At 35.0% G+C, this 16,825-nt stretch overlaps 1 protein-coding gene across 2 annotated transcripts; it reads left to right on the top strand.

The window, feature by feature from the left end:
- Positions 1–8,581: 8,581 nt before the first annotated feature.
- On the top strand, positions 8,582–16,530 carry LOC105050328 (benzaldehyde dehydrogenase, mitochondrial). Of its 2 annotated transcripts, none has more exons than XM_010930301.4 (11): positions 8,582–8,752; positions 10,195–10,323; positions 10,454–10,596; positions 10,727–10,880; positions 12,677–12,906; positions 14,031–14,120; positions 14,620–14,793; positions 14,920–15,057; positions 15,628–15,765; positions 15,852–15,913; positions 16,056–16,530. In XM_010930301.4, exons 1-11 carry the CDS (start codon positions 8,668–8,670, stop codon positions 16,327–16,329), a joined length of 1,617 nt encoding a protein of 538 aa, XP_010928603.1. In that variant the 5' UTR covers positions 8,582–8,667; the 3' UTR covers positions 16,330–16,530. The 2 variants fall into 2 exon arrangements, with proteins under 2 accessions (XP_010928603.1, XP_073118055.1); XM_073261954.1 differs by lacking the exon at positions 8,582–8,752 and adding an exon at positions 9,863–9,881.
- Positions 16,531–16,825: the final 295 nt, after the last annotated feature.

Below are 16,825 nucleotides of genomic sequence, written 5' to 3'. Positions count from 1 at the left end.
CTGTAATGATCATGATGATGGATTGGTTAGTTTTGTAACGATCCATTATTAGACAAGTAACAATTATTATTGGGATCTTGACTCTTTTTTTAAAAATACAATTTTATTCAATTTTCCCCTGAAAGAGTATGCACAACTTATTAATAAAAAGAGTATGTACCACTTTAAAACTAATATATGTTTTTGTAAGCCCTTCCCTTGGTTTGTAAACAACTGCTGCAACAACATCCATTTTAGTGACGAAGCTTCCACGGATTTCAATCTCTCTCTGTCTCTCTCACTCCCTATCTTACCTTCCGTTTGGTAAAGAAGTAGGATAATATATGAAATTATATTTTTTATAATTTATAATTATAGAAAATATAATTATTTATTTTTAATTTAAATAAATAAATTTTAGTTATATATAAATAACTCTTGAATATTAATTATGTAAATAATAATTAATTTATACTTTAATTTAAATAAATAATTAATTTTGTACTGATAGTTCACTAAAAAATAGTTGAATATAAATAAAAAATAGAAAATAATTTTATTTATTTTATTTATAATTATAAAAATTATATATTAAAATTAAAATAATTAATAATAAAATTTAATGATATAGAATAAAGAATATCAATAAAATAAAATATCAATAAAAAATAAAAATATTAAAATTACATATAAATTAATAAAAAAATAATTTTATCAACACATAAATTCACCCTTTATCTGCCCATCCTCGAGACAAGACCAATGGCTCGTAGTTACTCGTGCGCGCACTAGTCACCAAAGCAAACAAAACACTCCGGAGTAGCGTGTACAACCAAAAAGCAAAAGTTAAACACCCTTTACACCCTCCGTCTCAAATCCAACGGCTTATAAAAATCTATCATTTTTCTGCATAAAAAGGAAAATTAGGCATCCAACGGGCAGCTCTCTGCTGGCTGGCAATACCGGCAGTGGTGGCGCTGGCATCCTCCAAGGCGGAGGGCGAGTCGGACATCTTGACCACGTGGCCGATCTTGGGCCGCTGATCGAGCACCATCGCGGTGCATGCTATCGGGATCTGGATCCCCACAAACCCCTCGATCCCTTTGTACCGACCGCATCATCTCCAGCTCGAAATGCGTGCACCGTACAATCTTCTCTCACCGCAGGCCGCTGTTTAAGCTCTCCCTCGGACACACGTTTGGAGATTTCAAGTGTTTTATCTTAGTGCATTTTTTAAAAAAACTTTGTTAAAGATTGATTTAAGCGGATATTTGGATCTGGATTCGAGACAATCCTCCGGATTCAAATTTAGATCCATATTCGACAGAAATTATGATTATATATGCAAATATATATCTGAATCCAATCGGAATTAAAATTTGCATCTAAATCAAAAATATTAAGTAAATAGCAAGTAAAAAATATATCCTATATTCTAATTGTTATCATCGGAGAGCTGATTTGGCTTAGGCCGCAGATATAGAGTTGAAGAGGGGGAATACAACGGTCATGGGATGGCTGAATGAGACTTTCAAGAGAGATATTGGTACTTAGTTCTCGATCGATCCTGCAATATCACAAAAGATAGAAAAGTCCTCATGCTGGGAGATTCTTCGACGGTGGATCCTTCGATGCCTAAGTTAATCTTTCATAGAAACAAAAATGAAAGATCTAGACTCTCAGAAAGAATTTAGTAGTAGAGTCGAATATGAAATAGAATATATCTAAATAAAGAGAGAGAAGGCGAAGGTTTAATAGATGCCACATGGAGTATGATGCATTTTCAAAGAGTTAGAATTGCTCCGAGCTTGGTAGAAGAGATAGATCCAGTTTGTATGGAATGAATCTCCGAAAAAGCATGTAAAGTAAGTTTTTACTTATCTGGAGGGTCCTGAAGAATTTAGATTTTATAGGCAAAGATGGATACATGTTGTTTGAGGGAACGCGAGCTATTTTTCTGAGATGTGGAAGTTAGAAAGCGGTGGTTTTGTGCATGTAGTTTAAAAATTTTGATAAACCAAAATTTATGCAGTGAAAGTAAAATAAATTAATTTTTTTTTAATTTAAATCACGTACCAAATCAGATCTAAAAATTACGCTTAGAACTTAATACGAACATGCCATCATGAATCTAAAATCTGAAATTAAAACAAAAGGTTAGTCAAGTAAACCCGGAGATCTGATCTCCATACCTTTGGATCCTGCAGATGTCCAGGGTTCGAATCGTAGCTGCGCAAGCATCTGACCTCTGTTGGTATCCATACAGAGATGTCTGATCCGAGCACCAAGACCATCGGTGTGCTAGTACCTTACAGGTCTCGCTCCTCAGCTTTGGATCTTGTCGTATTGCTATTAGAAAAAATTGAACAGGGCCTTGCACAAATCCTTTGTGCTGAATCATAGAAATTTTTCTAGATCACCAAAAAAAATCAAGAACCCTTTTTGATTTTTTTTCTCTCTCTAAAGCCTCTCTCTCGGATCTCTATCTGGAGGTGGAAGTAGACAATGAAAACAAGGAGGAAAAAGGCATTGAGGAGGAGGAAACAAGGGGCGATAGGAAGTTACACTAACTTTCCAAGCGCATGCTTAAAAATTCCATCTGACTTCACACCCATTTTTATTTTTATCATACAAAATTTTTGATGTTCCATGCCAAAATTATGATAAGAGTTAGTTAGGCTTTATCCCTATCTAAATAGGTGTCCTAACTAACTAATTAAGAAACTAGATAACTATCTCCTCCCAAACATCCCACGCACGCATGCGAAAAAACTAATGAGAAAAATCACCACCTCATCCTCTTTTTGGTCAGCCAAGTGGAGAGAGAAGCTCAGAAAACCTGCGCTCAAAGGGTTAGGTTTAATCTGATTCAAACTGGATTCAAATCAAGTTCAAATCGAGTCTGAATCGAATCGAATTTGAAAGGCTGTCAAATCTGATCCAAACAGGATTGAAATCCAAATCTGATTTGGATAATTGAACCCAGTTAGTATTAAATTAAATCAAGTTCAGTTAAATTAAATCTGATTTAAATTAATTAAGATTTGATCCATTATTTAATCGATCTCAATTAAATTACAACATTTGCAATTAAGTCTCTGTGCGAACAATTAGCAGCTGCTACATCTGTAACATTTATAAATTAGCAGTTTTTAAAATTCAAACCATCAATCCAATTAATAATTTAAATATGATCCAAGTCGTTGATTAGATCATGCTCTTTTTGCATGTGATCTCTCAGATTCTATTCTATCAGATAGTGAGACATACCGTGATCTCTATCACAGTATCATCGAAACTCCTTTTGATGAGCTGGAACGATTCCAACTCACCCCAATAAGGATCGTTGATCCAAAAATGATCCTAGAGAGTTCTCATAATCTACTAATGACGTCTAGCAATATATAGTAACAATTCAGCAGAATAGAAGAATAAACTCTTAGGTATAGTTACCGTGTGATACAATTTCTCTATTGTGAGTTCCGACTAGATGAAAGTCATGGAGAACTCATCAAACTCCATCATCAGTTATATGCTAGATTGGCTCAACTCGAGTTCATCTGTGAATCTTGTAAAAAATTTTTTCTAGCATTCACACTTGCTCTAGCTAAAGACTTCTTGAACTCAGTCTTGCGAATCGTATAGGACTACTCATTTTCTACTAAGATTGATAGATTTCATTTAGATGCATCCTACTCCAAATAGGAAATCTAAATCTATAATAGCCAATATACATAGTAAAGATCCGAATTGTCAAAGATCAAGGGAACGTGCAGTCAAACTAAGTAGCCTTGCTGCGAATAGCCAACACACTGCAGATCAAATGATCAATCATACCATTGCAGCATCGAGAAAGCCACTGATGAATAAGTAGACATCCAAATAATTTCTCATGTTGGTTACGCTTAGTGCAAGTTATTCTCTAACAACCACCTGCACTCTCATCTCAGTATCCCTACACTGCAGACTGGAGACTTATCTGTCTAGAAAAGAGATGATCTGTGTACCAATCTAAATGGATTGATCACTGTCCTCCGTGATAATCCTATAATCGAGAGCATTTAGAAATTAATCACTAATAATGTATGTCTCAAATTTTCAACATCTTGAGAATATATAGAATCATTTTTGTTAATTATAGGATAAATCATGGACATATACAACATGATTGGTAATAAAAAAATTATCCGATAAGTACAAAAATATGCCCTAAAGAAAGGTATACGTCAGTCAAGATTGGCTTCTAGGACATACATCTAACAAACTCCCACTTACACTAAAGTTAAGATGCCATATACCTGAGCCCCATTTTCTGAAGATAGGCTTCGGTCTTTAGCTGGCTAAGTGACTTGGGCCTACTACATCCTATGTAAAGTTTACTTTTTGTACCTCTATATATTTCTATTTGAGGTAATCGCGTATATTTTTGCTCTATGTACTTGGACTTTTGGTGAGATCTTAGCTCCTTAGCGAGAGTTATGGATCATTATCTTTGCAGTACAGTGTTATGACATTTGATGGCATGACATCTAGTTCCGCAACTATCATAAAAATCAAAATGTATCTTGTACATCTATAGCATACTCAGCTTTCATTGATCGGTTGCTTGGAACTCTTCCAATATACCGAACCAACATAATTCAAGAATACATACTGATGTAGACATTCTACCATCAGCATCAGTGTATCCTCCCACTCTTAGCTCTAACCCTTCTTCAAAGATTAGGAATAATCTCTTAATGCTTTCCAAATATTTAAAGATATTTTCATAACAATCCAATGCTCCCAACTTGGATTTGATAAATATCTACTCGTAACTCTCACAGTAAGATATACCAAGTCGAATACATAGTATTGCATATACCTATGCTCAAGAGAGTAGCAAATCTTTCTTGAAGGTTTCTATGCTGAACCCTTTCAGCACATCTTCTATGTACTTGTCTGTAAAAATCTAAATATCCTTTTAGATCTATCTCTATAGACCTTTATTCTTAGAATACATAATGCTTGTACTAGGTCTTTGATGAAAAAATTTTATATACAACCACATCTTAACCGATGTCAGCATGAGACACTCTCACTGATCTTTATGTAAACACATGATTCCTCATGTTTGATGAAATCAAACAATTTGATCACATCATCAAAATGATTATTCTAACTTCAAAATATTTGCATAAATTCATAAATGGATCCTTGCAGTGTGATCTCTATCATTAGAAGTATAATCCAAAGGCTGCTCTATATAAAAATCTTTCCAAGACATCTATTTAAGAGGGTTATATACACATCCATCTCTTAGAGTCGATGTCCAACATCATCTCATTGTAGATTTTGGGATCATCTCTATGTTCTCAATCTTCTCTGAGAAATACTTTCTCTGAATCCTCTGTAAGAATATCAAGTACCTTTCAGAAGGATAGGAGATCTTACTAGATCTACAAGATAGAGGAGATACTATAAGAACTGGCTCGTCATGAATAAGTTCTATATATCCTATGACTCGTTGTTCTTTAGAGACTCTCTCTTCAAGTTTGTCCTCCCACTATTTTCAAAAAAATAACATGATTGCCCACAATCACATTGTGAATCACTGAAAAGAAAAAGTATATCCCAAACTATTTAGGATGCCCATGAAATGAGTTCTCATAGACCTATCCTCTAACTTGTCCACCATGCCATATCTCATACGGTGTGATGGAACCAACTTTAGAGGGAACATAATTTAAATTTCAGAAATTAAAGCTTGTCTCTAAAGAAACAAAAGTTAAATCAGTGATGTTCATGATGGTTCGGACCATATCTTATATGGTGCTATTCCTCCTCACAGTTATCTTGTTGAGCTGAGGTGTACAAAAAGGATTCTATCATGAAACTATGCCATTTTTTTGAGATAACTATAAAATTTTTTATTTGGTATTGCATCCTCGATCTGATCGAAGTACTTTTAAATTTTTTTTGGTTTACTTCTCTACTTCACATCTAATTTTTTTGAACATTTCAAAGACTTCAGATTTGTATCTTATACATATATCCATATCATGACTGATCATCGATAAAGATAATAAAATAGAGATAACCTCATTTATCTGACTCATCAAATAGGCTGCACACATCAAATGTGTACTAGGGCAAGTATCTCAGCGGTCCTATCCTTTTATCCCACAAAGAACAGCTTGATCATTAATCCTCAAAGAGATGATTCACAGACTAGATATGACTCAACAGTTAATGAGTCCAAAGTAGGTGATGGGAACAAGGAGGAAGAAGGCGTTGAGGAGGAGGAAATAGGGGGAGGCAGGAAGTTATACTAACTTCCCTAGCGCATGCTTAAAAATCCTATCCGCCTTCATTCCCACTTTTATTTTTATCGTACAAAATTCTTGATATTCTATGTCAAAATTAGATAAGAATTAGTTATACTTTATTCCTATCTAAATAGGTGTCTTAACTAATCAAAAAACTAGGTAACTACCTCCTCCCAAACATCTCACATGCGCATGCAAAAAAACCAACAAGAAAAATCACCGCTCCATCCTCTTTTTGGTTGGCCAAATGGCGAGAGAAGGCCAGAGAACCTGGACTCAGAAGGTTAGATTCAATCTATTTCAAACTAGATCTAAATCGAGTTCAAATTAAGTCCAAATCGAATCGAATTCGAAAGATTGTCAAACATGATCCAATCAGGATTGAAATCTAAATCTGATTTGGATAATTGAACCTAATTAGCATTAAATCAAATAAAATCTAATTAAATTAAATCTAATTTAAATTAATTAAGACTTGATCCATAATTTAATCAATCTCAATTATATTATGATATTTATAATTAAGTCCCTGTGCTAATAATTAGTAGTTGCTACATCTGTAATACTTACAAATTAGCAATTTTCAAAATTCAAACCATCAATTCAATTGATAATTCGAATATGATTCAAGTCATTGATCAGGTCATGCTTCTTTTGTGTGTAACCCCTCAGGTTCTATTCTATTTGGTAATAAGACATACCGTAATTTCCATCATGGTATCATTGAAACTCTTTTCGATGAGCTGGAACGATTTCAACTCACCCCAATAAGGGTTGTTGATCCAAAAATAATCCAGAAAGTTCTCACAATCTATCAGTAATGCCTAGCGTCATATAGTGATAACCCAGCAGAGCAGAAGAATGAATCTCTAGATACAATTACCATGTGATACAGTCTTTTTATCATGAGTGCTGACTAGACAGAGGTAATGGAGAATTCGTCAAACTCCATCGTCAGTTATATGCTAATTGGTTTGACTCGAGTTCATCTGTGAATCTCGTAAAAAAATTTTTCTAGCATTCACACTTGCTCTAGTCAGAGACTTTCTGAACTCAGTTGCACGAATCACATAGGACTACTCATTTTCTATTAAGATCGATAGGTTTCATCTAGATGCATCCTACTCTAAACAGCAAATCTGAACCTATAATAGCCAACATACATAGCAAGGACCGAATTGCTAGGGACCAAGAGAACGTATAATCAAACTAAGTAGCCTCGTTATGAATAACCAATACACCATAGATCCAAAGATCAATCATACCACTGCAGCATCGAGAAAATCACTAATGAGTGAGTAGACGTTCAAGTGGTTTCTCGTATTGATCACGCTCGGTGTAAGTTATTCTCTAACAACCACCTACACTCTCACCCCAGTATCCCTACACCGCAGATTCGAGACTCATCTATCTAGAAGGGAGGTGATTCATACACCAATTTAAATGGATTGATTACTGTCCTCCATGAGGATCCTATGATCGGGAGTATTTAACAATTAAACACTAATGATGTATGTCTCAAATTCTCAATACCTTGAGAATATATAAAATTATCTTTGTTAATTTTTAGAACAAATTATAGACATGTACAACATGATTGGTAATAAAAAATTATCCGATAAGTATAAAAAATATATCTTAAAGAAAGGTATGCATCAGTCAAGATTGACTTCTAGGATATACATCAAAAAATAGAGATATACTCTGGTTGTTAGAGGATAACAGCTTTGCACGTTTCAAGATTTATTGAGATTATGAATCCTATTGAGTGGAGGAGTGGAGCTGAGGAGTGGCTGGCCATTTATTGCCTAGCAAGTAGAAAACTGCGGAACTTCTTCAACACAATCGTGGAAGTTCAGGTGGTGGCAGCTTAGAGATCATCCTAATTCCCCTCAAAAAAGACATGTGTCGGATTGTCATTGGATCACCAGCATCACGATGGATGGGATATTCTTGATATATCACTAATTATTATTTAATATTTATGATTATAAAATAATTATGGAAGCTGTCATCATAAACATTATTTTAACATCAAAAAATTAAAAATTTAGAATTGCACGATATGAGGTAAATAATGGCCATTACACTCATTTAACAGTTTTCATTAGTTCCATTATTGAAACCTTGCTGGCGATATTATCTCCCCTCAAAAAAGACAATCCATAATTAATCATAAGCTCCAAACCAACCGTTCTGTCCGCTCAAGTGCTTGGTAGCCAACGTCACGGTCTACACGGTAAAGTTATCATGTTTATTTTACTTTCGGTTTTTGCCCTTCTGTTTCCCCTCATAAGTACTCACTTCACTTGGGCAAGCGCAGAGAATTACAGAAATTCTTTTCCTTCTCAGTGCTGAAGTCGTCCTGGAAATAAAGGCCATGGCGATGGCAAGAAGACTTGCGTCTTCTCTCCTTTCCCACTCCCTTTACGCAGCTCGTTGCTCTTCCTCTCTGTTTCCAGGAGGTGATCCCTGTTCTCTGATAATCTTTTGCTTTTTTCCCCTCCAAATTTGTTCGCTTTGTACTTCTCAATTCTTATTCTTGCCAATGCGATGCTGATGTTTCTCCTTGGAGAGATCACTTCTTGGAATAGTCGTTTTTGCTTATGGTTTCTAATTGTTTTTTGATTTAATTTTTACATGTTTCTATTTTATATTGATACATTAATGTTTTTGAATGAAGATTCAGTGATTGCTGAAAAAGATTTTGATGGATGGTGTAGTCTGTGCTTGTAGACTTCTTTTTTACATTTTTTATTGATACATTAATGTTTTCGAAAGAAGATTGTATGATTTCTGAAAAAGTTTCTGCCTTATTGGGTGTTTTCTTCGAAGCCGATTGGTCACTTCTTCTTTCCAACACTGTGCCCTCTAGAATGGTTGTATGACAAACTTAAAACAACATTCTTGGGTCTCTCAGGCTTCCCCTCTTCTATGATTACTCTGTTGTAAATAGTATTCATGGAATAAAATCCTTGGATGGCCCTTTACGGCCTTCCTTATCTTCAAAAAAATGATTTCTGAAAAAGACTTTGATCGATGGAATACTCTGATGGAAAAAAAAGTTAGATTCAATAACTATAGCATATCTGTTTGAGTTTTTTCAGTACGATTAATTAAAGTTTGGAGAATTTCTTAGGCTTTGCAGCTTATGCAAGTTTTGCTCACTGCTAGCCAGTGCAAAGTGGAAAGACAGCAAAATCTTTTAACAATCATTACCAAATTCCTAGCATCTGGATCGACTCTGTAAGTGACACTGAATACTATTTGAAACATCAGGATCATTCTATCTCAAAAAAAAAAAAAAACGTCAGGATCATTCTTTTTTTTTAAAAAAAATGAAAAGGAAGGCTAAAAGGAGCTTCTTATCAAAAAAAAAAAAAAAAGAGGAAAAAAAGAGCCACCCGGCTTTTCTTGAATAAGACAAAATGAGTACAACTTAGATGAGAGAAAAAGATCAGGGTTCACGTGGCGTCTTCCAGCATGCCTGTCATTTCCAAAAGTTGCTGACAAAATTCTAGCTGTTACGAAGAAGCCAAGTCCCGCATGAATTGAAGCTCTGTTTCACGGCTTATCTGGATGTTTCAATTATTGGTCATTACCTCATTTTAAAGATAGCGTTCATCAATTATTTTCCATTCTCTTTGCCAACTTCATCAACTAACATAAAATCGAAATATGAATGATAATTCACCATTCGTGCATGAATTTTGTATTTCTTTCGGGTTTCGATCTTTTTCTTCCCATTGATAATCGAATAGGCTCAAGTCCATCAGCATATGATTCCTCTACTTGATGAGAATATTTTATTTCATTTGAAGATGCATTCTAACTTGGTTCTAACCATTTTTTTTCCCATTTTCTCCTTTGATTGCCTCTGCTTCTAATCGGTGAACTCTGTTTTCAGCTAGAACACATGACCTTGCATTTGGGGTTCTTCGAATGTTTAGCATGGCTGCTGAACCCATCACACCACCAGTTGAGGTACACCATACGCAGCTTCTAATCGATGGGAAATTTGTGGACTCAGCATCAGGTATCAAAAGTTTTAGCTTCCTTTTTAAAAAAAAAAAAAAAATGGGGGGTATGTCATGGTTTATTCTGGTGATTGAAATATCCAACGTACTGCTTCAATAACTGAGATTTGGAAATTACCTTGGTCCCAGGTAAGACATTTCCAACCTTGGATCCTAGGACTGGGGAAGTGATTGCCCATGTTGCTGAAGCGGATCTTGAAGATGTCAATCGTGCAGTCTCTGCGGCTCGCAAGGCGTTTGATGAAGGACCATGGCCCAAGATGACCGGCTATGTAATGCTCTGAAAGTTTTATTTTTGAATTTTGAAGCGTAGTTTCTGTTTATTATCTCCAGACTTCTGCTGCCGTGATAGTATGGGCACATTGTCATGCTCTTTGTGATTCCTTTTTTTTTTTTGTTCAGGAAAGATCACACATACTTTATCGGTTCGCGGATTTGATTGAGAAACATAATGATGAGATTGCAGCACTTGAGACTTGGAATAGCGGCAAGCCTTACGAGCATACTTCACAAAAAGAAGTTCCACTGGTGACACGCCTGATGCGATATTATGCTGGTAAGTAGGGGTGAGCATGGTCCAGTTTGGATCGATTTCATGCTCAAATCTACGTCGAATTAGTCCTAAATGGTTTGGCATTTTTAGAAACCAAACAGGACCAATAGAAGATTGAAATCAAACCAAACCAACATGATTTAAATGATCTGATTTGGTTTGGTTTACCGATTTATATTATTATTATTATTATTATTATTATTATTATTATTATTATTATTATTATTATTATTATTATTATTATTATTGTGATTCATGAAGATTTGTTTCCTTTTCACATAAGAGTACCACTAAGAGAATTTATCAAGTAAAATGATTTAAATTGACATAAGATATTGTCACTCAACAAAATAAAATTCTTAAACAAATACCATCATTAAAGATTAAGATAAAGATCTCCAATATATTACAAAAAAAATAAACAATTCAATAAGTAAGTCACTTAGGGATTAAGGCTAATCAACATAAAATCAAATTGATAAACAATACCATAAATTCAAAAATATTTTCTAATACATTAATACTCCAACCTAAACAACATCCTAATCAAAATGACGTCATTTTATTAAAACCGGTCCGGTTCGATTTGAGAATAGTTTCATTTACTGACAAATTTGAATCAATCCAAATATATTTTTTATATATCAAAAACCAACCAAACTAAACCGAATAAAATTTTAAACTAAACCAAACCTGCGATTTGGTTCAATTTCACCGATTTGATTGGTTTAGGTTCAATTTTTGCTGACCCCTACTGGTAAAGCCAAGCGCTGATATTGGCACAAGCCCATTTTTTGCAAGTATGTCATTTAAGTGGGTCATGTATATCACACACCACCACAGATAGTTAAATAAAACAGGACAGACATATGGCATGTAACAGGGTCGTGTGTCATTCAATTTAGAAACTTAAGATATAATATCATAAAAGTGAAAACAGCTGTAATTTGTAGATTGATCTATTCAGCTATTTGATAATCTTGTATGAATTGTTTGGGGCAAAAAATTCGACACATACATGTATTGCATATAAAATCATGTATACAAATGCACACAATACCCTTGTACATATAGGAGAATACAAATGTCTGTCAATGTTTACATGCACACATGCATGTGTACCAAATTATGCATTTCTAATGTATGCACTTACACATGCATGCATCTATGTGTGTCTCTACTTATGTATGTTTTTGCAGGTATGTGTATGTGCATTTTTTTTAATGTGTTTATACCTTTCCAACAAACTCTTACTAAAAGTCTAAAATACTATGAGAAATTGCAAGTCCTAATATATGTTTTTCATGAGTAATAAATATGTTGAAAATACTCTTCAATTAGAATTTAAAGGTGCTTTCAATAACATGGTAAGTCATCTATAATTCAGAAAGCTATGACATACTAGTTTGTCTATATGTCTACAAGCTTGTACAACACATGCACTATCCTTGAAAACAAGATTTTTATGCATACATATGTTTTTTTTTTTGGGGGGAGAAATTCTCATTTGGCACTTTTTGATATAAGAAGTCCTAATTTTTCTTAGAAAAGATTATCTTTGAATTATTCAGTATGTATATTACGAAGCATAAAATTCTTTATGCATAAATATACACTCCTGTATATATTCATATATACATATAAAAATATATCTATATCGTGAATGCATTTGTTTTTTGAAAAAGGATGAATGTCCTAACTTTTTGATGATATGATAAAGATTATAAACTATGACTATTTGTTTGTTTAAGTTTTGAGTTGCTTGTGAATTATTAGATCATCTCTTTGAATTTCTGCAGGTTGGGCAGACAAGATACACGGACTCACCGTCCCAGCTGATGGTCCATATCATGTGCAAGTTCTGCACGAGCCAATTGGTGTTGCAGGTCAGATCATCCCTTGGAATTTTCCACTAATGATGTTTGCTTGGAAGGTTGGTCCGGCATTAGCATGTGGGAACACCATTGTATTGAAGACTGCAGAGCAAACTCCTCTATCTGCTCTTTACGTATCTAAACTGTTGCATGAGGTTGGTCCAGCAATTGTATCTTTTACCATTTAGATAGCTAGAGTCTTGCATGCTAGTATTATCTTCTTGATATTTCCTTCCCATGTTCAGAAATCTGCTGGTTATACAGCCTATAAAATGACTATTGCCAAACAAGTAACAAGATGCTTATGAGTGAATCTTAATGGTCCAATTAAACACAAACAACAATAGAAGTAAATACTAAGCTGGGTTGTCAATACTAGTTCGATAATACATTGTTTTTGTATTGCCAAGATGGCTCTTATTAATTCTTAGAAGATAATAACAAAAGAAATGTCTTTGAAGAGAGTCATCTATGAGATCTCCAACATTAACTTTTACTACATACTTCATACTTCTACTGTACACTTGTTAGGTGATGACATGATACCAGTATGAATTTGGATAAGCCTATGATGACATGAGACCTACAAGATTAATTCTAGTGTATAAAATGCAAGTATATGGATGAGCCTGTTAGGAGATTGTTATGGTCATGATACTATTAAATATCTACATCTGTGTAGACGTGTATAATAGCATCATAACCTTTTCATGTGGTGGATACATATGAGCAAAATAGAGGTACTAGAACTGAAAGTTTCAATATAGTATTGGGCCTTAATATATGAAAATATGAGATGGAGATGGATGTACATGCAAATGGCTGTCCTATTTGGAGCTTCTCAATGCTGTTGATTCAAGTATTTGGTGCAAACCCTTTTCCTTGTATTTTGTATTACTTAATATTGCCTTGTGGAGTGTAGCAGGATACAAGTGTACAGCAGGACATTTTTTTTTCCCAATTTTTGAAGTCTATGGGCTGCAATTGATATCTTTCCAATATGTCTACGCATTTCCCTTTATGCTAATTTTTTATTTTCTTTTACACTTTTCTAATTCTTTGGACTTTCAATAAAATATTTTCATCTATTGCCATCGAAAAATGATTTATATAATTGTATAATTTTAGTTGTAGATCACATAAATATAGCCGATTTGATATTGTCCCCCCGCCCCCCCTTCTTTTTCTGGAGAAAATTTTGGCATTGTTCCTCAGAGAGCCCACCAATTTTATTTCCTGTTTCTTGGGATTTATTAGATTTATGTGCAATTTTTTTCAGGCTGGGCTTCCTGCTGGTGTTCTAAATGTGGTCTCTGGATTTGGTCCAACTGCTGGTGCAGCTATTGCCAGTCACATGGATATTGACAAGGTATTTCAAAATTTCATTCTTGTGACTTATGTGGAATTATCATACCACATGAACTTGCGATCATATTTATTATGGCATTTTCATTATTAATGTGCCACATGATGCTAATTTGCACGATTGGTGACAGACTCAGAGCATATTATTCCTATGCTCCATAGTTTTAGTAATTAGCATGAATTTTGTGTTAATAGATCCAAAGTCATATAATTTATTCATCATTTCATTTAAGCATTTCATTTGCATTACTGCTGTTATGGGCGATCAGCATGTGCACGGCATGCCTCAAGACAAAAAGCAACCCTCACCTGGATCATCGAACCAACACAGATGGATGCATATACAAATGAAATCATGTATGCGTGAACATTATTCATAATATATGCATGTAATGTTGATCTACATGTATAATATAAATGTTCTTCTATATGGCTGTGCAATTTTTTTTCCTCCTATAATCCTTTTTTATGTGTCATAATTCCAAACCTTTTCTTTCTTTTAGCTTGTTTTCACTGGATCAACTGTTACTGGCAAGATTGTGCTTGAGTTGGCTGCAAGAAGCAACCTTAAGCCAGCGACCTTAGAGCTTGGAGGCAAGTCTCCTATGATTGTAATGGATGATGCTGATATTGATCAGGCTGTAGAGCTTGCACATTTTGCATTGTTCTTCAATCAGGTTTGTTCAATCAAGTGTATCAGAGAAGCATTCACTCAAAAAAAGGAAAAAAAATGTTTATCAGATAACCATGCGATGTCTCTTGGAGGATGATTTTGCAATGCACAATTTGATGCTGTCTTACAGGGACAATGCTGCTGCGCTGGATCACGTACATTTGTACATGAACGTGTTTATGATGAGTTTGTAGAGAAATCAAAGGCACATGCTTTGAAACGTATTGTTGGCGACCCTTTCAAGAATGGTGTTCAACAAGGTCCTCAGGTATGCAGATCTTGGGAATTTGTTGTCATTGCATACGAACTCAAGTATTTTTGTTAATCATCACAATGTCAGACAATGGATAGAAATTAGTTTCTACCAAAATGGAGTAGATATGAGACTGAATCAGAATCGATTCTTCTTCAACTGAAACTGGGCATATAAGAGTAGAAAATGTTCTGGCAAATCTACTTTTATAAATTATCGCTGAAAAGTTATTTTGAATAAAATGTGGTGACTCTGTGTTCATGCACAGAGTTCTCCTAGGTTTGTCAAAATAATTATCCCTGAAAAGCTATGGTTCAGCCTGAAGATAACCAAATTGATAAGCAAGTCGAGACACCACACAGAATGCATATGCTATGCAAACATCAGATCTTCCTAGATACCCAAAATGAATAAAAGATCTTCCTAGTATGTAATTTTTGAACATCAGTAAAAAGCTGTTTCCCTCTCTATCCCTCTCTATCTTTCATCAGCTTGACTGCTTCCGAGGATAGATGTAGTTGAAGGATAATCTACTCCTGAGAAAGCCCAAGTGATCTTATTCTGTGGTCATTCCAAATATACCAGGTTGACGAGAAGCAGTTGAACAAGATCATGCATTACATCGAGTCTGGCATCAATAGTGGGGCCACCCTTGTAGCAGGAGGTAATAGAATAGGTAACAAGGGTTTCTACGTTCAGCCTACGGTGTTCTCAGATGTGAAGGTATGGCCCCCCTGAACCATCAACAGCTACAGAAAAGTCTTCATTTATGCTTGCTTTATTTCCACTGTAACATCTTTGTTTTCTAGGATGAAATGGCGATAGCACGAGAGGATATCTTTGGGCCAGTTCAATCAATCTTGAAGTTCAAGTGAGTGATCCTCTGCCAAAGAGCATTTTTCTCTTGTGATTCTGGAAGCATGGTCTTTTTACCAATAACCTCCCTATCTATAGAGAATGTTCACTGTGCACGCACTGTGGGTAATACTCATGTGTCATGTTGATGATGATAGGGACCTTGATGAGATCATAAGAAGGGCAAATGCTACTGAATATGGGCTGGCTGCAGGGGTTTTCACAAACAACATGAACACTGCCAACACCTTGATGCGTGCACTAAGAGTCGGAACCGTATGGTTCAACTGCTTCCATGTATTTGATCCTACAATTCCTTTTGGTGGCTACAAGATGAGCGGGCAAGGAAGAGAAAAGGGCATCGATAGCCTTAAGAACTACCTACAGGTAAAGGCAGTTGTGACTCCTCTGAAGAACCCAGCATGGTTGTGATCGCCTCGTAACCCTTCGTCAAGGTGCTGCCATTTGTTTTCTGAAGCACTGGGTAGTTGATGTTTGGCCACTACAATCAGCTATGTTGGATGGCAAATATTTGTCATAAATGATCAGCATGCTTCTCCCCTCGAAAAACAATATTCGTGGTTTGTTCTAAGGAAAATAATATTTCAGCTGGTTGGAGCCATTTCTCGGGAATGATCTCAAGGTTCTGATAGTGCCGTTCTTTGATAAGTTCTAATTGCACCATCTGGTAATGAAACAAAATGCATCACGTGATCTAGTGAATGAGAACATTTGATCTGTTCGTGGTTAAAAAGAGTGCATTCTACTAATTTGGCTTGGATAGAATACTAGATTATATTTGAGAGCTTATCTAAGAAGATTGGAACACTACTTTCCTAGCGAGAGAACAACTCCAAGAGAAATTTACTGCTTGATAAAATATTTGTTATAAATTTTATTCACTCGCCATTCTCAGATGTTTCTCATT

The sequence above is a fragment of the Elaeis guineensis genome, chromosome 8 (assembly GCF_000442705.2).
Source record: "Elaeis guineensis isolate ETL-2024a chromosome 8, EG11, whole genome shotgun sequence".
Lineage (NCBI taxonomy): Eukaryota > Viridiplantae > Streptophyta > Magnoliopsida > Arecales > Arecaceae > Elaeis > Elaeis guineensis.
The sequence above is the reverse complement of the archived record's forward strand: the minus strand, read 5'-3'. Positions and strand labels throughout refer to the sequence as shown.

Excerpts from the sequence above, each read along its gene's own strand:
- LOC105050328 (XM_010930301.4), top strand. The coding sequence starts at position 8,668 with ATGGCGATGGCAAGAAGACTTGCGTCTTCTCTCCTTTCCCACTCCCTT. Across the intron at positions 10,881-12,676 it reads CCTGATGCGATATTATGCTG|GTTGGGCAGACAAGATACAC; the intron begins GTAAGTAGGGGT and ends GAATTTCTGCAG. Across the intron at positions 15,914-16,055 it reads CAATCAATCTTGAAGTTCAA|GGACCTTGATGAGATCATAA; the intron begins GTGAGTGATCCT and ends TGATGATGATAG.